Raw genomic sequence first — 24,638 nt, 5'->3', positions numbered from 1 at the left:
AACTGGTTTGTTAATGTCAATAAGGCAACTGGCCCCATGACTAATCCCTTCTTTTTCCACAGACACATTCCCTCCTCTTTTCTGTCCCTCTCCTTCAGTTAAAAACAAAAAGGAAAAAGAAAAAAAAAAAAAAAAAGACCTTGTGAAATATTAGGAGAGAGACCAGAGTAAGGGAAGGGGACAGAGGGGAGAAAGAGGAAGTACGAGGGGCTAGAAACAGACTGAATAAATTATGTTCATATGTGAGAATCCCGCCGTGAGTGCTATCTCGTACAATTAAAATGCACCAATAGCAACTTTTAAAAAAGAAATAACAACAAAGCAATGCATAAAAGAAGCCTAAGATAAATAATAATGAATGTGCAGCATGGGTTCCTGGACTCTGAATCTTCCTAACCCATCTCCACCGGCAGCAACAGGGTGCTAGGAGCAGGCCGAGCCAGGGTGTAGGAAACAAAAATCAGTAAGAACAACGGAGGCACACGGAGATTCCTAGATGGGGCGACGCCAAGGACTGCAGTGAGGGGACAGCCTACGTTACAGCAGGCTGACCCTCCAGTGACCCTCCAAGATCCCAGCTGGAAAATCCTGATAGGGGCATTGCAAATACAGCCATCAGCCACAGTCGGCCAACTGCATGCTTCCAACCAGAAAGTTCCAAGAGCAAGCCCTGCCTTCCCACGTCCTGCAGATCCGGAAAGGCGCCTCCCAGCAGTACGTGACCGTGACCGCGGAAGGTTCCCCTGCAGACCGCCCTAGGGATCAGCCCTGGGCAAACAGCCCACCTCCGCCCACCCCTGCAGGTTCCAGACTGCAGCCCTGCTGAGACCCCACCCCCGGCCCAGCCCCATCTCCTGGGGACCCCACCTCCGAGGACCCCCTCCCCTGACCCCACATCCTGGGAACCGCGCCTCCCCCTCCAGAGGACCCTAAACCCAACCCACCTCCCCCTCCAGAGGACCCCTCCCCCTAGCCCCACCCCCTTGGAGCCCCACCTCCCCCTCCAGAGGACCCCTCCCCCTAACCCCACCTCCTGGGAGCCCCACCTCCGGCGGACCCACCCGGCCGGCCCCACCTCCTGCGCTGAGCCCCGCAGAGCCGCCCTGGGGACGGGGGGCGGTGCTGCACAGAGGGGCGGGCCCCGAACTTTCCTGCCTCAAAGGCCGCGGCGAGCTGGGCGGCCCCGCCCCGTCCTGCCGCCCTCCGCGCGTCCCGCAGTCCGTCCGGCCGCAGCCATGGCGAAGCCCCTGACCGACCAGGAGAAGCGGCGGCAGATCAGCATCCGCGGCATCGTGGGCGTGGAGAACGTGTCCGAGCTGAAGAAGGGCTTCAACCGGCACCTGCACTTCACGCTGGTCAAGGACCGCAACGTGGCCACCCCCCGCGACTACTTCTTCGCGCTGGCGCACACGGTGCGGGACCACCTGGTGGGGCGCTGGATCCGCACGCAGCAGCACTACTATGACAAGAACCCCAAGGTACCGGCCGGGAGGGCCCGGGCTCTGCCAGGGCAGCCCCAGCGCCGCCCCTCCGCCCGTCCTTGCCCCAGAGTCCCGAGAGTCGGGTCTGGGCTCTGGGCTGGCGGCCTGGGGGGCGGATTCGGCCACCCCACCAGAGCCACTCCGCTGTCGGACCCGGAGACCGCCTGGTGAGCAAATGCCCAGGCCTCCCTCGCCTGTCCACTTCATAAACTTTTGTGGAACATCTACTCTCAGCATTTAATCTAGAGGTAACGGGGCTGGGCGCAGGACCGCACCCCTGTAATCCCAGTACTTGGAAGGCTGAGACCCGAGGATCGCCGGAGGCCGGCCTCAGCAACTTAGCGAGACTGTATTTCAAAGTAAAAATTAAAAAGGGTTGGGAGTGTAACTTGGAGGTAGAATGAGCAAGGGATAAAGCTAGAGACTTGTCTGCAATACGGGGCACCTTTCTAGGCCCTTGACATTTAGCACCGAATTAAAAAAAAAAAAAAAAAAGCACAAGGCCTGCTTAGGTGGAAGAGAGTTTCTCCAATAGTAATAAGTTCCAGGCTTCACCAAGGGATTGCCAAAGTCTGGTGCAGAAGGACCGATAGGGGTCCTGCTCCAGTTCAGATAAGTGGAGCGCGGAGTCCCTGGACTTGATTCCTGCGGGAAGAAGGCTGGGGGCCAGGCAAAGCCCGGGGCTCCTGCCCCTAGAGATGTACCCCCACTAAGATATCCCTCCCCCTGGAGACCTACCCCTGGCTGCCAAGGAACGCCATTACGGCATTCAGGCACTCTGCTTTTGGGGGGATGAGCAGAGAGTCCCTCGGGGTGGTTTGGGCTTACAGAGGGACACTGTGTCTTCCTGACCAGTCTGGAAAAAGACAAGAGGTGGGTGGCGAGGGTTGGGGAGGACCGGGAAGGGAAGGGGACTGGGTGCAGGGCAAGAGTGAGAGCGCGCTCCAGCAGCCAGAAGGAGGGTGAGTGTGAGCCTGTCTTGGGAGAGGAAAGTGGAAAGACTGGTCGGAGTTCATCCGAAAAAGTGAAAGATTGGGGTACGTCCTGAAGGCAATTGAGAAATACACATTGATATTCTTAAAAGCACGAAGAAAAAGTGATCCAAGTCCTAGTGCTCAAGAACTAAAGGAAAGTTTAAAACAAAGAAAGTAAGTTCTCCTAGTAAGAAGCTGCAGCTGTAACAGAGTGTGCTTTCAGAGGGAAGAATCACCCCAGGGGCCCAGTCAAGCTCCCCAAATGTAACAGCTGCTAAGATGCGTCTTTAAAAATCTAAATGTAATTCATAGAAAACACTCTGTGTAGATATTTATTTACCCTTTCTTTTTTAATTTGCACAAATGGGATGCCACTAAGTATAATGTCCAGCTCCTTGCATTTAAAATTATTTTTAAAAAATTTAAGCTGAAGAGTAGGACGATAAGCCATAGCTTGGAAACATGCGCATGCACGCGCACGCACGCACACACTTTCACGTGTACACGCACACACACACAGACACATGCACACACCCCTCTAGCATTCTGCATCGTAGAGCCTTGCATGTCTCTGCAGCGGCTCTTCTGGTACTTTTGGGTTTTCCTGGTTCTCAGGCTGGTTTCTGCTGTGGCTCCCTTGAATGCAGGTGTGGGCCAGGTATTCTGATAGACGTACACTGGGGATACAATAGTGAACACGGATCATCCCGCACATGAATAGAATGCCTACTCCATGACAGTGGTAGTGGTCTATCTGAACAGGGTGCTCCAGCCCTCGCAGAGCATGAAATGGAGCCAGCAGGGGTTTCCAAGCCTCTTTCCCACCTCCTCTCCCGTCTAGTACAGATCAATCCCAGATCTGGATCTCAAGTCCAAATTCTTGTTCAAACTCCATTCCTGCGTTTCCAAATGCTTTGTGAACACATCTAAATCTCCTCCTATTGCCTCAAACTCACCATGTTAAAAACTTAAATCATATTCCTCCTAATCCTGTCCCAGTGCTGTGTTTCTATTTTAATGACATTCTCATCCTGACAGTGGCCCAGACACAAAACACAAGCCTCACCTTTGACCTCCTCCCTCCCTGTTCACCAGCTTGCCAGTATCTGCACGATTCTGCGGGTTCCCTTGAAATGACACGCTGCTCACTCATGTTCTGCCTAGTTGAGGTTCTGGTTACTGTTCTCTTGTAGCCAACTTCTAAGTGGTGACCTTGATTCTCAGACATGGTACAGTTGGCAGCGTGAGGCTGACAGTGGCTAGCAGACGTGTTTGGTTTGGCCAGCAGGACACCTTTCAGCAGTCTAATTTAACTGCCTTCAGCCAGGTCTCTTACACACTCTGGTTCCTGGCACAGTACTGCACTATGTTTTATGTGGCCTCCTTTGCACACTGATTTTCTCTACCTGGTTCCTTAAGGCGTTTGAATTTGCAGTCTCAACTACTGTCTGTGCTGTAGTCCTTAGGAAGCTTCCTAAAGTAATACTCTTGCCCTCTGCTCAGTAATCACTGGGTCTCATAGCCAGCCACAGTCTTCAGCATTTAAAACCCTTTCTACAGCCGGCTGTGGTGGCACATACTTGTAATCCCTGCGCTTGGGAGGCTGAAACAGGAGGATCACACAGGTTCGAAGCCAGCCTCAGCTACTTAGTGAGGCTCTCAGCAACTTAGTGAGACCCTGTTTCCAAATAAAATATAAAATGGGTCTGGGAGTATAGCTCGGAGGTAGAAAGGCCCCTGGGTTCCACCCCCAGTACCACCAAATTAAAAAATAAAATAAAATAAAACCCTTTCTACACCCAGAGAAGCAAAGCTCAGCTGTAACCCTAGTGCTTGGGAGGTTAAAACAGGAAGATCACAGTTCTGAGGCCAGCACAGGGCAACTTAGGGAGACCCTATTTCAAAATAAAAAGTAAGAAGGGTTGAGGGTATAGGTCAGAGGTAGAATGCTTCTCTACTACCCCCACATACATACACACCAACAACAACAACAACAACAACAGGAAGAAAAAAAAAACAACTCTCTCCACCCAGGTGAATTTTCCTTCCCATCTATCTTCAGTCACCCTACCTTGCTGTCCTACCAAACCCTACATCTGGATCTCTGCCCACACCACACTCTTCTTTGGGAATGCCCTCCCCCACGTGTCTCTATCCACCCTCAACTGCCTTTAAGTCTCTATTCTCTTGTCTCCTGTCCCTGTGTCTTCCCAGAAGGACTAGGTCCTCTGATCAATGCTGAGAATAAAGTTTAAAATATTGGTTATTGTTATATCTTCTTTTATCTTTTTGAGCCTTTTTTAAATGTCTGCATTTATAATATATGTATAAACTATCAATAATAGTGACATATTCATATAACTTAGGAGGTATATTGGAAATGCTCAAAAAGTTTACTATTAGTGTGTAATAAATGCTTGGAGAACATTACCTAAGAGAGTGGCAGAGACCTATTTTCAAGATCTTATATATTCTTTTTTGGGGAGCATGGTACTGGGGGTGGAACCCAGGGGCTTTTCTACCTCCGGGCTATACTCCCAGACCTATTTTATACTTTATTTGGAAACAGGGTCTCACTAAGTTGCTGAGAGCCTCACTAAGTAGCTGAGGCTGGCTGCAAACCTGTGCGATCCTCCTGTCTCAGCCTCCCAAGTGCTGGGATTACAAGCGTGCACCATCATGCCCAACTCATATATTCTTAAATATAAGGTAAGCTTCCCCACCCAAAAAATATATATATTTATGAGAAAATAGTAAATTACTTAACAATCCTGTCCTTAGAAAGTCTGTCATGTAAGGAGAGATTCTTGCTTACTTTGTTTTGAGCAACCACACATTTCTTACATATTATATATTTTAATATGTCTCAAGTCATCCTAATTTGTAATCATTAAAAGAGAAGCATAGAGCCGGGCGTGGTGGCACACACTTTTAATCCCCACGCTTGGGAGGCAGAGACAGGAGGATCGCGCAGGTTCAAAGCCAGTCTCGCTGGCTTAAGAGACCCTGTTTCCAAATACAAATATAAAAATAGGTCTGGGAGTGTAGCCTGGAAGTAGAAGGCTTTCCAGGAACCCCAGCACCACCGAGAGAGAGAGAAAGACAGACAGACAGACAGACAGACAGAGAGAGAGAGAGAGAGCATTTTAGCTCGACTAAAATGCTCTGCTCTGGAACGTGGTGTTAGACGCCGCCCTAAGACAGATGTTCCCCATCCATGTAAAGATCGAATTCAATCATTTCATAAAATGAAAGGGCGGGTTTCTAAATTGACATTTTCAAATAATATTATATTTAATTGTATATGTGTAATGTGTTAAGTATTATGCTAGACATGTATTAACCTTAACTCTATTCATAGTTTTATAGTTTCTGGTTAACCAAATGCTTTTCTTTTGAGTTCTATAGAAGTAAGGGAAATCCCAAAAAATTAAGTCTGATGGAGAAGAAAATGGTAACTATTATAGAGGAAAAAAATATATTAAAGAAAAGGACTGGAGCTAGGCGTGGTGGTGCACACTTATAATTTCAGAAAGAAAGAAGAAAAAAAAAGGACTCACTGGTACTTTTTTTTTCCAGTACTAGGGATTGAACCAAGGGGCATTCTACCTCCAAGCTATATCCCTAGCTCTATTTTTTATTCTTTATTTTTGAAACAATCTTGTTAAGTTGTAGAGGGCCTCACTAAGTAGCTGCGGCTGGCTGTGAACTTACAGTCCTCCTGTCTCTGCCTCCCAAGTACTGGGATTACAAGTGTGCGCCACCACACCCAGCTCTTTTTTTTTTCTTTTCTAATTAATAAACTGTGCTTTTACATAAAGAGATTTGGGGCAAATCTGACCTTTGTCCCTCTCGCTTTTCACTCTGATATTATTTACCTGGCTTTTACCATGGCAAAGGCAAAGAGTTTCTAAGTTGATAGAAAAATTTCCAATGTCATCAAGAGCAAACCTGTTAACCCGTAGGTCGTCTTCTTATTCAGAAGGACCTATTCCCAGTTCATAGACTTTCTAGGGTCATTTTAACTGTAAAATTGTCAGGTTTCTTGAAGTGATCCCTCAGGGAGAAATGCTTTTCCAGCCATTCGAGTGTGTAGGTTCGTGCTGTGTACCTTGGAACTTGAGGTGCCGTGGCCAGTCCCACCCCACCCCCTTTGCATCCTGACTTCTGTTTGTCCAAAGCATGTTTTACTCATGAGGCTTATGAACAGCATGGAGGAGGGCACAAAGCATTGAATTTAGCTGAATAAGCTTACTTTTTATTTTTCTTCTCCCTGGTGATGGGAGATACTGAACTACTTTGCCCAAAAAAAATGGTATAAAATAGTTTTCCCAAACCATTTGTCGGGAACATTAGTATGCGTCCCAGCATACGTATATTGAATAGGAGTCACATTTAAAGCTTTGTTAACTAGTCCTGCTTATTTTTTCTTCTTGTTGGCCTAATACATGACCTTCTGTTTTATGTTGACAAGTGCGGTTGACCCAGTAGTAGAAAATGACCTTCCCCGTCTCTATTACAGAGAGTGTATTACCTCTCCCTGGAATTTTACATGGGCCGGGCGCTGCAGAACACCATGATCAACCTTGGCCTGCAAAATGCCTGTGACGAGGCCATTTACCAGGTACCTCCTTCCCACCTTTCTCTCACCATTGCAATCCAAGTTCAAGTTCACTTCTGGAACCTGGAGAACATAGAACACACAAAAGAGGAGTGTGAGACAGTGCCTCTCTAGACATGGCTGTTACGAGCTATTAAAAATACACATTTCTGGTGAGCTCTGGTTTAAGAGAAGCCACCAGACAAAGGAATTAAAGAACTGGTTATGATGCATGAGAATTTTCTTTTGCAGTCAGTCTTCAACGACATTCCCCCCAAAAAATTACATTTTAGAAATTAGTATCTGAACAAACCTTTAGTTTGTTCTAAGGCCTGAAGTCTTTGTTGTGAGAACTGAAAACTTTGCTTTGGGCTTGTATGCACTTTTTAAGAAAGGATCACAACTTGACAATTATTCCTTTGATAAGGCAATATGTGAAAATGATAGGCTTTTAATTCTGTTGTCAGACTTCCCTATTGCTTAAACAAGATGTAAAATCCACTTCCTCCTTCTGAGTAGCCTGAGGTCGTAACCTTAATGTACTAATTTGCTTTTATGAATGTATTTAGCTGCGTCTTCCTTGAGCTTTCAGGTATCTCCAACCAAAAAAACAAATAGTCCTTAACCTTTTTAACCTGGTTGGAAGACTGCATACTTGCAGAGACAAATAACGCATGAAAGACTGTTCCCACTGCTCTCAGCTTGGCGTGGGATTATCCCCTGGTGTGGCCAGCTGCTATCACTGACAGCTGGTGTCCTCCATGTGGGCCAGGTAGAGCATTTCCTGAGACAGAACACTGCGGTTCTCCTCCACTTCTCTTTTCTTCACTTCCCCTAATATCAGCTGAAAATACCTCCCTTGCAGTAGCACATAGCCAGGTGGGATGAAGTAACTTTGGACTTTTTTCAAATCTAAAAAATACTAATGGTTGGCTTGCACATGGACCCCAGTAAGCTCTAGTTACTGAAAGCAAATTCAGAGGCTCTGCCTACAGTAAAATGAAGCAAAACCATGTTTAAACTTTCCTAAGATTTAATTGTCAAGACTTGTGTGAGAAAGCAGCTCTGGGTGTAAGGGCAGAGATCCTAAAAAGGTAGCTTCGTGAAAACTTGGATATGGACTTCTTATATGTTATGCGTGAGTTTTCAGTATGTCGATTAATTTTTCATTAAAAATCCAGTTTCAGTTTCAAGGAAGAACATAGTCATTTCACAACAGATCATTCGTTAGCCACGTTTGGGCTAGATCATCTGGTCGGCTTAGACTAGGTTGCTGAATTTGCTAGGCCATCGGTTTTCTCCGTGTAGGAAAAGCAACCCAAGCTGGTCTCTCTGGCTGCAGAACTCTGCTAGTGGCCCTCAGTGGTTCTGGCGGCCTCTCACTGTGAGATCCCTCACAGTCTGGGCAGGGAGCACCCTGCTGGCCAGTCCCATCCACCCTCCTCCCCAGTTCACAGATGTTTCTTGACTTCCAACAACCCCTTGTCCACCCCAGAAGGAAATAGAGGTTTTCAGTTCCTTCCACCTGGGCTGCAGGACTGAGGTTTCCCTGATGGCTCTTTGACCCCAGGTCACTTAAGGGCTGTGACTCACTGGTTTTTAACAAATTTGACTCCTAAGAGTAAATATTTTGTACTCATGGTAAGATGAACTTTAGCCCATCTTGAAAAGTCTGACCTTATATCGTTTGTTCATTTCCAAATTCCTCAGTCCAGCTTAATGTCATCTTGATAGTGGACTACACACAGGTGAAAATAATTTTAAAATCACAGCTAACCTTCATTGAGGAGTATCTGCCCAGGAATCATTCTAATGCTTTGTATGATCTCATTTCATTCCCATCTACCCTAAATGAAGTAGGTACTGTTATCCACATTATTAAAATAAGAGAGGCTAGGCACAAAGTGAGAGAGTAGCTCTCCCATGGTCCCAGCTGAGGAAGTGGCAGAGTCCACACTGGACACCCACGGCCCATGCTCTCCTCCGAGCTGCTGCGGCACCCTCTCATCCCCTTGGCCCCTGCGGCTGGCAGCTTCTGCCCCGGGCAGCCGAAGCAGAGACTATATCAGGTACACAGCTGAACCTGGGCACCTGGCCCACGGCTTAGGAAGTAGCTATTCCCTTGAAAATGGCTGCGTTATCATCCACCTCCAATATTGTTTTTCCTTCGTTGTCAGCTTGGATTGGATATCGAGGAGTTAGAAGAAATTGAAGAAGATGCCGGACTTGGCAATGGTGGTCTTGGGAGGCTTGCTGGTAAGTGACCGTGGGAGTGTGTTGTATTGAGGGCCCCAGTTAGGGCCTTCTCAGGTGCCATACACAACCATGCTGGAAAGAACCAGACAGCTGGGCACCTTGGTGCACAGCTGTGATCCCAGTACTTGGGAGGCTAAGACAAGGGGATCACAGATTCAAGGCCAGCCTCAGCAACTTATTGAGGCCCTTAGCAATTGAGAGAGACCCTGTTTCAAAATAAAAGTAAAAATAAATAAATAAATAAAAAAGATTAGGGGTATACTGCAGAGGTAGAATGTCCATGGGTTCAATCACCAGTACAAAAATAAAAAATAAAAAACCATTCATCGGAGCCTCGTGGTTCTTACCTGTAATCCCAGTACTTGGAAAGCTAAGACAGAAAGATCACAAATTAGACTACAGAATGATGTAACTTAGTGAAACCCTGTACCCCACTAGGGCTGTAGCTCAGAATTTTAGAATGCCCCTGGACTCAATACCTAGTACCACAAAACAAAAAACAAACAAAAGATAGGCCTTCTAGAAGTACAAGGCATAATCTGTGATAGATGCGTTTGTTCTTGAGTTTTCACCGCAGTTTGATTGAACCCAGGCAAACAGTAGAGAAAGGAACTTGAACAAAAAAGACGTTGGTAAAGCCCTGAGACATTGCTGGAGATCACAGAGTCAGCCGAGGCCTCTTGTGCCCATCGGCTTTCTAGAGTGGCTCCTTCACTTTACTGGCCCACCGCTGCCCGGCTCACGTACTCAGCTGACCTAAGCTGCAAGTCATGCCTGGGGTGCTGCACAGTGTGCTTTTTGATTGACCAGCGGGCAGGGATATACTAATATTATTACTGGCATGATTACATTAATTAATATCCTTTTTCTGTGTAGATACAATCTTAGTTCTCTGCTTTATCCAGAAAACAAAATTTTCAGCAAAAATAGAGGAAAACATAGAAAGTATTTATACTGGTCCCATTAGCTTAAAAAATATGAATACCTATGAGCAAGCTATTCTACTTCTTGATATCTTCTTGATATCTGCCCTGAAGGAACACTCAAACATGTGCAATGTTGTTGTTACGGTGCTATCTGTAAGAACAAAATATTTTACTATGTCAAAGAATAAAGTTAATCTATATATACACCCCTCTAGATATATTCCCAAGTTTAAAAGAAAAAAAATTAAGTATTAAAACCCATTCAGGATGACACCATTTATACAGGGTTTTTTGTTTGTTTGTTTTTGTTTTTATTTTGATGGAACCCAGGGGTATTCTACCTCTGAGCTACATCTCCAGCCCTATTTTTTATTCTTTTTTTTTTTTTTTTTTTGGTGGTACTGGGGATGGAACCCTTTTACCTCCAGGCAACCCTCCTAGACCTATTTTATATTTTATTTGGAAACATGGTCTCTTAAGTCAGCGAGGCTGGCTTCGAACCTGCGCGATCCTCTTGTCTCCACCTCCCAAGCACGGGGATTACAAGCGTGAGCCACCACACCACACCTGGATTTTTATTCTTTATTTTGAAACAGGGTCTCACTAAGTAGCTGAGGCTGTCCTCAAACCGCGATCCTCCTGTCTCAACCTCTCAAATGCTGGGATTACAAGCATGCACCACCACACCCAGCTCCATTTAGACTTTTAAAAAGTAAATATTTTCTATAACCATATATACAAGCACATAGAAAAAAAGGTCTGGAATTGAATTATTAAATTAAGTCTAAATCCCAAACTGCTACCTCTGACCTCCAGGTGGGGAAGAATGTAGAATCGGGGGTAATAATCAAAAAGAATGCTAGAATTTTTAGTTTTGTCTGTAACATTTTAATGCTTTTAAAGGAGTCTATATTCTTTGTGAAATTTAAATTTAGTAATATACAACCACACATGAATCCAATTATACTCTACAAAAAAATAAATATTTCCTCTATTTTTGGCAGTAGTTCAGAAGTCTCTTGCACACACTTTCAAGTTTCTAGAAAGGCATTTGCATCTTCTTTATATGCTCTGACCCTTAATATATTAGTGGCAGTGTGTTCTCATATTGCCATTAATAATACACATTTGTGTGTTGGGGGTGGTACTGGGGTTCCTGGAAGCCCTCTACCTCCGGGCTACAATCCCAGACCTATTTTATATTTTTTTATTTAGAAACAGGGTCTCTTAAGGGCTCCAAACCAGCGCGATCCTCCTGTCTCCACCTCCCAAGCATGGGGATTACAAGCGTGCGCCACCACACCCGGCAATAATACACATTTAAAAACCAGAAACACTGCCCTATCAGGAACTTGCTGCCTTCCCATGAGGTTAACCACTGGACAGTTTAGCAGGATGCCCCGGGCTATATAGGAAGGCCAGCAGCACCAGTGGGAGCAGGAGGGGCGACAAGCCTGCGGCCTGATGTGGACCCCAAGCCCTCGGTCTCACCTGGCTGGGGTCACCCCATCCTGCACCTGACACGGCTGACCTCACTCTTCAGGTGACTGGGGCGGCCAAAGAGTGAGGCAGCCAACCAGACAGAGGAATCTGGCTGGATCATCTTATCTCTTACCCAGCTGGAAAGGTTGGGACCCCATTCTGATCAGGCTCTAAGGATGAACAGGGGCACAGGGGCTGTTAGAATAACCCGAAGGTCTCAGTCATTTGTATCTGTGGATCTCCGTTAGAGTTGCACCGTGAACTTTATTCAGTCCCTTTCTGTTTGATTTATGGTTCTCAATGTTCTTTTCAGATTTAATCCCTTCTGTGCATTTCTTCATTTTCTGTATATTTATCAGCTCTGATTCCCAAAAGGGACAATCTAGTTAGTATAACTTTGCAGTGTTCACCCAGCCACAGGGTACATTCCAACCCTGCCTCATAGCTGGCCATCCTGAATCAGATGCGCTGCCATTAGGTAACAGAAAACCTAAAAAATAATCCAACCAACAAGAACGTGTTTTATCACCGAACAAGAACTCCAGAGTTTGGGCCATTTCAGGAAGAGTTAATTGACCGCATGGTTATGTCAGGGCTCTGGTCTATGTGGTTCTTTTGGCTCCCCCCGCCCCGCCATAGAACAAAATGCGGTGGCAGAGAGGAAAATCTCGCAGGGGAATCCTGCATCCAGAAGACTTCCTAGGACCTCCCAGTAGATTTTCATCACTGGCCCAGGCCAACAGCACTCATCAAGGAAAGAAAAAGATTATGATTGAGCTGGGCATGGTGGCGCACGCTTGTTATCCCCGCGCTTGGGAGGCTGAGACAGGAGGATCATGCAGGTTCAAAGCCAGCCTCAGCTACTTAGTGAGGCTCTCAGCAACTTAGTGAGACCCTTTTTCCAAATAAAATATAAAATAGGTCTGGGATTGTAGCCCGGAGGTAGAAAGCTTCTGGGTTCCATCCCCAGTAATACACACACAAAATAAAAGGAAGGGAGGGAAGGAGGAAGGGAAGGAGGAAGGGAAAGGAAAGAAAGGAAGAAAGAAAGAAAGAAAGAAAGAAATATCGATCGATTGATCGATCGATCATGATTGGCTTAAAAGCTTAGACCAGTCAGTCAAGATTCACTTCTTGGTCCAGTCTTCTTGGAGCAGATGGTTCATCTTTATCCCAACATAGAAATCCTTTAGCCAGGAAGTAAGAGAGTCTGCTACAAACGTCTGGTGCTATAGTAGCTTGTGTCACATGTAAGTCATACACTCCTGGGGCTGTTTTCAGGCCAAGTAAGGCATAGAAACAGGTTCCCTAGAAAGGCAAGTGTGAGTGACAATAATCAACATAACTAATACACGTAATGTCCTAATCTGTTCCCCCCAAAATGCAGTGTGTCTAACTTTTCTCTAGTATTAGCTTAATAATAAGAAAAAATATTATTATTATTATTATTTTGGTGGTACTGGGGTTCCTGGAAGCCCTTCTACTTCTGGGCTACACTCCCAGACCTATTTTAACATTTTTATTTGGGAACAGGGTCTCCTAAGCCAGCGCGCGCGGCTGGCTTCGAACCTGCGCGATCCTCCTGTCTCTGCCTCCCAAGCGCGGGGATTACAAGCGTGCGCCACCACGCCCGGCGAAAAAATATTATTTAGAAATCCATATCCGTTGTGGAGTGGTCTCTGTGCTGTAAAAAACACAACTGTGATTTCTCCTAGAAAAATGTTTTGTGGCTACCAATTTTTTAAGGAAATATTTGAAATTTCTCTGAAATCCACTCTGTCTTTGCCTGTGTTCTCTCCAATTTAGCCTGCTTCTTGGACTCCATGGCGACCCTGGGCCTGGCGGCCTATGGATATGGCATCCGGTATGAATATGGAATCTTCAATCAGAAGATCCAAGATGGATGGCAGGTAGGTGGGCCGTCATTTCAAATTTTGTCACTGAAGTACTTCATAACTTCTTTCATTGTGCTCTGGATGTTTTGTAAGCTCTGGGGCTTTTAAAAACAGAGATTTACTCATTTCTTTGGCATTTGGTTGACAACAGTGGACACTCTAAGTCTTTTCCTTTGGAATCTAAGCTCCCTCAGAGCACAGAGCTTATCACCAAATTCACAGCACCTCGCACAGGGCCGACAGCTTGCTCTCCTCAGCCCGTGTCTTAACCCCTTCAATTCTCAATTGTCCTCTGTAAAATAATAATAATAATAATTAATAAAATAATAATAATAAATGCCCTCAGAGTTATTGTGATTAAGGAAAATAATCTCAAATAAGTCACTTAGTGAGCGTTGTCTCATAGTGAGCGCTCATCAGATTGGAGTGTCTCATTCTTGAGAGCAGAGTGGAGCCACGGTATGTTCTCTTTGGCACTGAGAATGGGCCTCACAAGGGGGTTCCGAAAATATTTATCACCGACTGCCCGAATGTGGACCGCTGAGAGTGTGTGACATTCTACTCCGCAGCCTGCAAAAGGAAAAACACAGATTTTGACTCACAGACAAGCACTATATCACTGAGCTGTGTCCCTGGCCCCCAGGCAACCCTTGATGGTAAGATGCTGCCATCTTTTAGATAGAAACTGAGCCTCTTATGAAGTGAAGTTACCCAAGATAACCCAACCTTCTTAACTGTTACATCAAATAAAGCAGACACATTTAATATGCATACTAATAGTTTTCCATAAAAATGTGCACAAATCCATCCAGAGGAGTCTAATTTTATTTTTATATAACCAAGCCACGTTGTTAGGGGCTTGTTTCTTTTGTCTCTGTTAGCTCTTAGAGTCCATAATCAGCCCTACTGTGGATAGTTTGGGCTGTGCAGCCTCTGGACTGAGCCGACCTGTTGGCCCCTGACAAGTACATGACACCCTTCTCACCCCTCACCCCGCCCTTCGTAAGACCGGGCATTTAGTGCATTCAGGGATCAGGGGCTCTGTGAAAATAGAATGTCAAAGAGTGCTTTATGAATCCACTGGAAGAAAACAAGGTAGAGAGGAGGTTTTTTCCCCATCCCACAGACTCTTTGGGTATGGCAGAGGCAACAGGGGACGGTTTTGCCATTCTCCTCAGATCTGCTGGACTGAACTTGTGGTTACAAAATATCAGTTTTGCAATCAGCCTTAAAAACAAACCTTGAGGGTGTCATCCACTGTCTCTTTACCAAGTCAGCAAGAGACTTACACACAAAAAAAATTAGCAACCAAGTGGAGCTTCCTACAGACCTTGTTAGCCACTGAGATTAAAACCAGCCATTAACACCGGGCATGGTTGTGCACACTTGTAATCCCTGCGCTTGGGAGGCGGAGACAGGAGGATCGCTCAGGTTGGAAGCCAGCTGCACTGGCTTAAGAGACCCTGTTTCCAAATAAAAAAATATATAAAATGGGTCTGGGAATGTAGCCCGGAGGTAGAAGGGCTTCCAGGAACCCCAGTACCACCAATAAATAAATAAATAAATAAAACCAGCCATTATTTGGGAGGGGAAAATTAAGCCAAGATTTAATGGCATTAGGGCAGATTCACTGACCAGTCCTTTGTCTCTTAAGAGTATACCCTCAAAAGAGCAAATGCGGCTCGGGCTTGTGCAGGAGCAGGAGTGGATGGGCTCAGAGAAGCTCTCGGGCTGCTGTTCTTCCTGTCACAGGAAGCTGTGTTCACACTGACCAGTATTTTAAAACCCAAACCCATCCTTGCCCAAGCACAGCATAAAGGATTTTGCAAGCCACGATGTTTTGCTCCTTGGTCGATATTGTTATCTGTTTGTTGTGGGGGTTCTTATTATTAACACAGGTCCATGGACTCAACAACTTCTTATCAAAATGGAAAACCTCAACTGTTTGTTTTTTCTTTTTGGCACCCCCTGCCCTATTTTTATTCTTTATTTTAAAACAGGGTCTCACTAAGTTGCCGAAGGCCTCACTAAGTAGCTGAGGCTGTCTGCGAACCATAATCCTCTGGTCTTAGCCTCCAGAATGCTGGGATTAGTGGCCACCACACCCCGCCTAGCTGTTTTCTTATTAAAATTTTTATTGTATTTTTTTGTTGTCTTTAGGACTGGAAATTTAGTTTTAAATTTACAAGCATAGAATTAGTTGTTAGCTTTGAACAGCCCCTGGCTGCTCTCTGTGTGGACTAGGGACCAGCAGCACTGGGGGCTTGTTAGAATGCTAGATCTCAGCTCCCCTCCCCAAACCTGCTGGGAATCTGCATTTTAATAGGCTGGGGTTTGATGAGCAGCTCTAGTCTTTCTCCAGACTTCCTAGGCTTCTTCTCCTTTTTGTCTCCTCCTCCTTCCAGCAGCTTTCAGACTCCCAGCTCTTCTACCTAATATTAGATAATATTAATGACAATATTAACAGATAATATTAATAGATAATATTAATGCACTGCTGACTCAATTTCTTGATATAAAGTCACAATCTATGTTTGAATAAGTAAATGTGTATTTGTGTGTCTGGCTATTAACATTAATGTTTGGCCATATCAAAAGACAGTATATACCTAGCCGGGCATGGTGGCGCACACTTGTAATCTCTGCTCTTGGGAGGCGGAGACAGGAGGATCACACAGGTTCGAAGCCAACCTTGCTGGCTTAAGAGACCCTGTTTCCAAATTTAAAAAAAAAAAAAAAAAAAAAAAATATATATATATATATATATATATATATATATATATATATATATATATAATAGGTCTGGGAGTATAGCCCGGAGGTAGAAGGGTTTCCAGGAATCCTAGTACCACCAAAAAAAAAAGAAGTTTCACTTATATGTAGTATTCACCTTAAAACTTCATCCACCTCCAATGTGTATGTTTGTGTGTATTTTGTTGTTATTGTTGCCCTCACTTTGGATTTCTGGCGTATTTATTGCAAACCAGAATTCATTTTATGTCCAAGATACCTTAAATAGGAACTATAGTTTTAAATTTCTAATAAATATTTTGTTATAGGTTAATATAAATACTTGGGGAAATGTTGCAATCACCAACAAAATAAATTTCTAAGTATATTCCAGTTTTTAAATGAATCGTTATCAAAATATATAAGGACTAAGGCAAAGAAAGACTATGAAATGTAACAGTGTCTGTGCCTATTAAAATAAGTTTGATCAAGAAAGCGTTCTACAAGGAGCATTTTCCAACTGATTCTGTACATTCTAGGCATGAGAATCTTAGTACAGGTATCCAGTGCCAAACAGCCTCTCTGGGTATCCCAGGATGAGCAAGTGGGTCCACACCTGTCAAACACGGGCTCTGGAGCACACAGCCCTGAGTCACACCTTAGCTCTGCTACTTACACTCCGTGTGACCTTGAATAGTTACATTTCCTCATCTTTGAAAAGAGGGAAATCATAGTTCCCTCCACTGGGGTTGCTGCCAGGATTAAAACAATAATACAAAAAAGACACTCGGGGCAGTATTAGTTGAGTCCTTTTAGTTTAGAATGTAAGATAAAAAATGGATAGCGATTAATAAATTCAATACACTATTTCTCTAAAACAGCATTCTTGAGTTGTTTCAGTCGTATATTGTTATTGTGATATAATTGAAGGGCCAGGTTCACCTCTCCTGGAAAATAAATTCCAAGCCGTGTTCTTTTTGCAGGTAGAAGAGGCAGATGATTGGCTGAGGCACGGGAACCCTTGGGAGAAGGCCCGCCCGGAATTCATGCTGCCTGTGCACTTCTATGGGAAAGTAGAGCACACTGAGTCGGGGACCAAGTGGATAGACACCCAGGTATTCCCACACCCTCACCTTAAGCATTCTGTGTGGAGGAGCACAGTGGGTGGTACACAGAGTGTGGCATACAGCATAATGTATATGTCATAGTGAGAAGCTGGTGTTATGTATTAAATAAGGGAGTGCGTTTTTTTAAATATTTTTATTGGTGCATAGCAGTCAGACATCTTAAAGGAGTACAAGATGGTAGAGGCACACATGCACACATCACTCACTCAGCCCTTCCCCAGTTCCTACCCCTTCCCCCTCTCCCTCCTGCTCATGTTTGGCTTAGTGATTGACTTAGATGTTTATGAATGTACATCATCTACATCAGGGAATTTCCCTCTTATCCCGTCCCGTCCCCTTCAGTTAGGTCGCCTTATTTGCTCATCTATGGTTTCTCCTTCCTTGCCTAGAGTTCCTCCTTTAAATAAACCTGAACTCTCTCAGTGCAGCCCACTCAATGTGGAGACCAGGGAGCTGATGCCAAGAGAGAAATGACTTGCCCAAGGTTAAGTGACTGACCAAGGTCATTTTGCATAACCTTCATCAGAAACGAATCACTTCTATAGTACCCAGCATGCTTAGCACTGCGGCTTTATGTAAAGTTGCTGAGGCCCAAATTGAATATATTTAAATGTCATTCCTCACCCCTCCGCTATCTATATTTACTTGTCATTTCTCTGGAATAAGTATTTTAATACTATATTATCTATTTAAAAGATTATCAAAGTTCTTATTAATTGTGAAGTTAGAAAAATAATGTAAAATATGCTAACCTAGCCGGGCATGGTGACACACACTTGTAATCCCAAAATTTGGGAGGCTGAGACAGATGGACTGTAGTTTGAGGACAGCCTCAGCTATTTAGTGAGGCCCTTTGCAATTCAGTGAGACTCTGTTTTAAAATAAAAGAATAAAGCGCTTGCTTGGGAGGCAGAGACAGGAGGATCGCGCAGGTTCGAAGCCAGCCACGCGCGCTGGCTTAGGAGACCCTGTTTCCAAATAAAAATGTAAAAATAGGTCTGGGAGTGTAGCCCGGAGGTAGAAGGGCTTCCAGGAACCCCAGTACCACAAAAAAATAAATAAAAATAAAAGAATTTTTAAAAGGGGGGGCTGGGGGTGTAGCTTGAAGGTAGAATGCCCCTGGGTTATACTGCAAAAAATAAAAATTCTATCCATACTATATTATTTTGTGCCAGAAAATAATACATTAGAAAACTAATACTGGTGTCAATTCAAGTGTACATATGTGATGGGCCTATATCTATCCTGCCATGGGACATTGATGTCCCCAGGGGTGGTTTGTGTTGCTGTCTTTATATTTCCTGATAAATGACCCCTGTTATCTACTGAACTCTCCCATCTACTCACTGGAGAACCATTTGAAATATTTGTTTGCCGGGCGTGGTGGTGCATGCTTGTAATCCCCACGCTTGGGAGGCTGAGACAGGAGGATTGCCCATGTTCGAAGCCAGCCTCGCCTGGTTTAAGAGACCCTGTTTCCAAACAAAATATAAAATAGGTCTGGGAGTGTAGCCTGGAGGTAAAAGGCCCCTGGGTTCCATCCCCAATACCACCAAAAACAAAAACAAAAAAAAAGAAAGAAAGAAATATTATTTGTTTAATAAATATGGTCTCAGGCTGGATAAGATTTATCACTGATCATTTTTCAAAATCTTCAAGAATATGATCAAGACCAACTAGATGATGTTCTTTTATGCAAAAATTGGGCATAAATTCAATATTGTAATTCTAAATTTTGTTGATTTGTGGATTAGTCTCCATGTTTAAATGCTTTATTTTGCCTTAAAAGAGCCAAGACCCATGTTATGGCTGATTTAAAAAAAAACTGATTTATTTTGCTAATCCTTATAAAGCTGTTTACAGTTTAAAAGAATAAGTCTTAAAAAATCTTTCTTGGCCAAGCATGATGGCGCGTGCTTGTAATCCCAGCACTTGGGAGGCTGAGAAGGAGGATCGTGCCAGTTCGAAGCCAGCCTCAGCTCTTAATGAGGCTCTCAGCAACTTAGTGAGACCCTGTTTTTAAATAAAATATAAAATAGGTCTGGGAGTATAGCCCAGAGGTAGAAGGCCCCTGGATTTCATCCCCAGCATCACACACACACACACACACACACACACACACACGTTTCTTATCTGAATGTGAATTTATTTAACATATAGAATGACAGATTAGAAGCTAAAAATAGAGAAAGTATAATGGTATAAGGAGTAAATTAATATTGTGATTTGAAGATTAGTTCCTACTTGGTTTTTTATTTTGATTAAACAGCAGACCACAATCTCAGTTGCAGTCGGTTATAAGTACCACCAGGAGAGCTGCAAACAAATTAATAGTTAATCCACCCCAAGAATTCACACATATAATTGGTATTAAACTAGCAAGAATTTGTTATGGAATTTGGTGCCTGAAACTTCCCCCATGGCTCCTGATGTGTTTAAAATTATGGTTTACACAATCGATTATGGGAGCATTCTATTTACACCATGGGTCTCACTGCTGAGCTAACTTGTATGTACAAGGCACTTTAGAGGCTTTCAAAATGCATCTCAGAATCCAATGAGAGTGTTTCTATGTCCACAGAGGCAAGGTAACGGGGCAGAGGTAATTGAAGTGAGCTGTCCCCAGCCATGCGGGACCTCATGGATGGAAGCCAGCACCTGAATCAGCCAGAGAGGTCAGAGAGCATGAGGCCAGACATGCGCTCTGCATGCGTGGGATGGCTTCCAGTAAACCAACTATTCATCTCGTTCTCGGGTTAATTCAGGTCCTCTGGGAAGGCAGAGATCAGAGAGGATTAGAAGTGCGAGTGATATCATGGGAAGTTGCCCATGAAAGTTGAAGGAAGAAGAAGCAGGTAGAGGTAGGAAGACTTCGGGCTGTGGCAAAGTAGCGCATTAGAGAGGTCACAGCTGCAGTGACCCAGGCCTGCTGGACCTCATCCTGGAGAAAGCTCAGTGCCTTGGCATGAGCCCTGAGGGGCCATGCTTTCTACAAAGTTTTCTGAAAGGAGACCCAGGCTGCACACCTCCTAGGATGTTCCAGTGACACTTTGAGGATTAGAGGTGAAAAGTATCTTGTTTGAACCCAAACTCAGTAGTTCCTCTATGAATGACTTTTCCTCTTGATCACAACTTGCTTTAAAAATCTCTAGAGGGGCCGGCATGGTGCACGCTTGTAATCCCAGCATTCGGGAGGCTGAGACCCAGAGGATCATGGTTCGCAGACAGCCTCAGCTACTTAGTGAGGACCTCTGCAACTCAGACCCGGTTTCAAAATAAAGAATAAAAATTAGGGCAGGGGGTGTAGCTTGGAGGTCAAATGCCCCTGGGTTCCATAACCCGACCCACAAAAAAAAAAAAAAAATCTCTAGAGGGCCGGGCGTGGCGGCACACGCTTGTAATCCCAGCCTTTGCGAGGCTGAGACAGGAGGATCACACGGGTTCAAAGCCAGTCTCAACTACTTAGTGAGGCTCTCAGCAATTTAGTGAGACTCTGTTTCCAAATAAAACATAAAATAGGTCTGGGAGTGTAGCCCGGAGGTCGAATGCCCCTGGGTTCCATCCCCAGTACCAAAAACAAAAAAACAAAACAAAAAAAAAATAACTAGAGATCTTTATTTCCTAATGAAAGATATTCAAATAAGGGTCAGAGTGATCATGAAAGCATGACTGGATCTAAGTGATCGATACAGGTTGTAATGCTTCTTCACTCATAACGCAGAAGACCGAATGGAGGAGATGTGTGCTTAGGTGTCACTCTGTCACCAACTGCGACCTTGGGCAAGTCACTTCTCTCTTGGCCTCAACATCCTCAGTTCTCAATTCTGTGGTGTGGGTGGTGCCAGATGACATCTAGCATCCTCCAATTAAATTGTTCTGTCATTCTTCTTCCTTGGAGCTTGTCTCTGATGAGGCAGGGAGTGGAAGTGAGTCATTTTTCACATAAGTTTGAAATGCACTGTGAAATACAGTTCATCTACCTGTTCTCTACCTCAATGACTGTCACAAAGATTGAGCTACATTATCCCAAAACTCACATCTTGGACTCATCTCAGCTAATTATCACCTGATTTGGCAGACTGCTATAGGAGTCACTAAAATAACTCTTCTTTATGCAACTCCAGAAAACCTAGTACAGCATTTTAAATATCATATGTGCGCAGGCATGGTGGCACACGTTGTAATCCCAGCATTTGGGAGGCTGAGACAGGAGGATCACAGGTTTGTGGACAGCCTCAGCTATATAGTGAGGCCCTTTGCAACTCAGTGAGACCCTGTTTCAAAATAAAGAATAGCCAGGCATGGTGGCGCACGCTTGTAATCCCCGCGCTGGGGAGGCAGAGACAGGAGGATCACGCAGGTTCAAAGCCAGCCTTGCTGGCTTAAGAGACCCTGTTTCCAAATAAAAATATAAAATGTGTCTGGGAATATAGCCCAGAGGTAGAAGGGTTTCCAGGAACCCCAGTACCACAAGAAAGAAGAAAGAAAGAAAGAAAGAAAGAAAGAAAGAAAGAAAGAAAGAAAGAAAGAGAAAGAAAGAGAAAAATAGAGCTGGGGGTATATCTCAGAGGTAGAATGCCCCTGGGTTTCATCCCCAGTACTGCAAAATAAATAAATAAATAAATAAATATCATATGTTCTATCTTCATAAATTTCCAATTCCATTGATCTTCATATTTAAAATTGGGCCACTGGTTAACCTATAAAATCCTTGTCTTGTTACTTTGAGTGGGTACAGAGTCATACTTGTCACTTAGTTTGCACCTGTATTACAACAGCTTGATCTGTAACATGACAGAGAAACCTTTTCTAATACTAATACTACCATTAGCATCCTACTGCATCTGTTTCAGGGCAAGGGGCACATGGGAAGTCAACATAGAAATGCTATATAGAGCCATCAGTCTGAGTGTTCCAGTTGGGGGAAGAACTACAGGAACGCTAATACTCCTCTGCCCCTGGGTTCCTCATCTCCATTTACATCTCACACAGTTTGAGTTGGGATAGAGCCAGGAATAGAATTCCTCTGTGGTCTCTTAGCCAGTTGTTCAACCTGCACCATCACTTTGGGAAACAGTGAACATCTGCTGCTGTTTCTTCCCACAGGTGGTCCTGGCCCTGCCGTATGACACCCCCGTGCCTGGATATATGAACAACACCGTCAACACCATGCGCCTCTGGTCTGCACGGGCACCAAATGACTTTAACCTCCAAGATTGTGAGTAGAGCATGGCTCTGCGTTCCTTTCATGCATGTTTAATCTTTTTGATTGCTAGTTAGGACCAAGTCGAGATTGAGAAAAAGCCTTGAGCTCTTGATCTGAACTCTTCAGTGACTAAGCAAGCACTTTATGGAGCAAGTGGGAAGATACTTTTTAGGCAATCCTTTAGTCTGGCCCTTGGACTTATGCCTACTATCCAGGGTTGTTAAAATCATTTTGGATTTGTAGAGGTCTTGAGAATTACACATAGCATGACATCAAGTGAAACAAATGGGCATGTACCAACAGTGGCTGGCTCATCTACTTATTGTTTTTCTGACATTCCCCACAGTCAATGTTGGAGACTACATTCAGGCTGTGCTAGACCGAAACTTGGCTGAGAACATCTCCCGGGTGCTCTATCCCAACGACAATGTAAGTGGTCCAGTGGCAACCAGATGCAACTTATTTCCAAAAAGTCTTCAGTAACTCTATAAAATATATACATAATGTTTTTTTTCTTCACGTGCAATAGAGGCTTTATGTCTCTTCCTGAAATGTCTAGATTTCTCCTCCCAATCAAGTAAGGAAAAGTAATGTGCACAGTTTATAAAATCAGAATTGGTATTTTGAGCCGGGCATGGTGGCGCACGCTTGTAATCCTAGTACTTGGGAGGCTGAGACAGGAGGATCACAGGTTCCTGGCCAGCCTCAGCTACTTAGTGAGGCCCTTTGAAACTTAGTAAGAACTTGTTTCAAAATAAAGAATAAAATTTCAGCTGGGGGTGTAGCTCAAAGGTAGAATGCCCCTAGGTTCAATGCCCAACACCACAAAAAAAAAAAATAATAATAATAATAATAAGAAGAAGAAGAAGAAGAAGAAGAAGAAGAAGAAGAAGAAGAAGAAAGAAAGAAAGAAAGAAAGAAAGAAAGAAAGAAAGAAAGAAAGAAAGAAAGAAAGAAAGAATTAATTGGTATTTTGTCTTTGGTGGGTGACCTCATCACTAGCTAAGAAGTTCTATAGCTACATTTCAAAACAGAACCTGCACATAAAATATGAGGCAAATCCCTGGTAAAGCACAGCTTCCTTTCCAGACAGAAACTTTATCTGCAAAGTTAAAAATCCTGTAATATTCCTGTCTGGCCTCTTCCTCACTGAGGGGATCTTCCTGGCCTTCTGTACTCCAGCTGGGTCGGGTTATGGTCTTTGGAACAGACTCATGAACAAGCACCTGCTTCCTCTGACAGTTGCCTATACTTTTTAACTTTTTTTTTTACAGTGATCATCCCACTTTTATTCTAAAAATAGCTTAGTTTTAAAAACTCTTGGAACGAGATCTCAGATGACTGCTATAAATTCTTAGTTGGTTTAAATACATGTAACTTGAATTTCTATATGGAAAAAGTCATTTTCTTGAAGCTATAGTGATTCTTCTTTTAAAATTTTTATTTAAAAACAGGACCTCATTGAGTTTCCCAGGCTGGTCTTGAACTTGAGATCCTCTTGTCTTGGCCTCCCAAGTACGAGGTTTTAGGCCTGTGCCTCTGTGCCTGGCTAATTAATCATTTTATTTCTAGAACCCTAAAAATTCCCTAGGTCAACAAATCTTAAGTTCCTTATAGGTGGATTTGTGGTGCTTTTATTATTTTTATTATAATTAATAATGACTTCATTATAATTTTTACATGATATGTAGCATGAGAAATGTAAGCAATATTAAGAGAACCAAGAAGAAAGTAAAACTATTTTTAATTCTACTACCTATAAATTCGCATTGGTAGTATCTGATGTTTTCCCTTAATGACTTCTAATTTTTAACCTAGTATTTTAATTTTTGCCAAAGTTATTCATACACAGAGCTTAAAGAGAACACTGGTACAGTCTGTCTTCAAGCTACACCCCCCCATCATTTTTTATTTTGAAACAGGGTCTTGCTAAGTTGCTGAAGCTGGCCTTCAACTTTTGA

At 43.9% G+C, this 24,638-nt stretch overlaps 1 protein-coding gene across 1 annotated transcript in view; it reads left to right on the top strand.

Annotated features, from left to right (window-relative positions):
• Nucleotides 1-1,235: 1,235 nt before the first annotated feature.
• PYGL (glycogen phosphorylase L) overlaps nt 1,236-24,638 on the top strand; it is a gene marked incomplete at both ends in the record, with an annotated part of 36,499 nt that continues 13,096 nt past the window's right edge. Inside the window, 7 exons of the mRNA XM_080706961.1 lie at nt 1,236-1,478; nt 6,978-7,079; nt 9,233-9,311; nt 13,526-13,629; nt 17,328-17,459; nt 22,578-22,689; nt 23,024-23,106. Coding sequence (XP_080563087.1) covers nt 1,236-1,478; nt 6,978-7,079; nt 9,233-9,311; nt 13,526-13,629; nt 17,328-17,459; nt 22,578-22,689; nt 23,024-23,106 — 855 coding nt within the window. The remainder of the gene's footprint in view (nt 1,479-6,977; nt 7,080-9,232; nt 9,312-13,525; nt 13,630-17,327; nt 17,460-22,577; nt 22,690-23,023; nt 23,107-24,638) is intronic.

The sequence above is a fragment of the Muscardinus avellanarius genome, assembly GCF_963383645.1.
Source record: "Muscardinus avellanarius genome assembly, chromosome: 12".
NCBI classification, from domain to species: Eukaryota; Metazoa; Chordata; class Mammalia; order Rodentia; family Gliridae; genus Muscardinus; species Muscardinus avellanarius.
The sequence above is the reverse complement of the archived record's forward strand: the minus strand, read 5'-3'. Positions and strand labels throughout refer to the sequence as shown.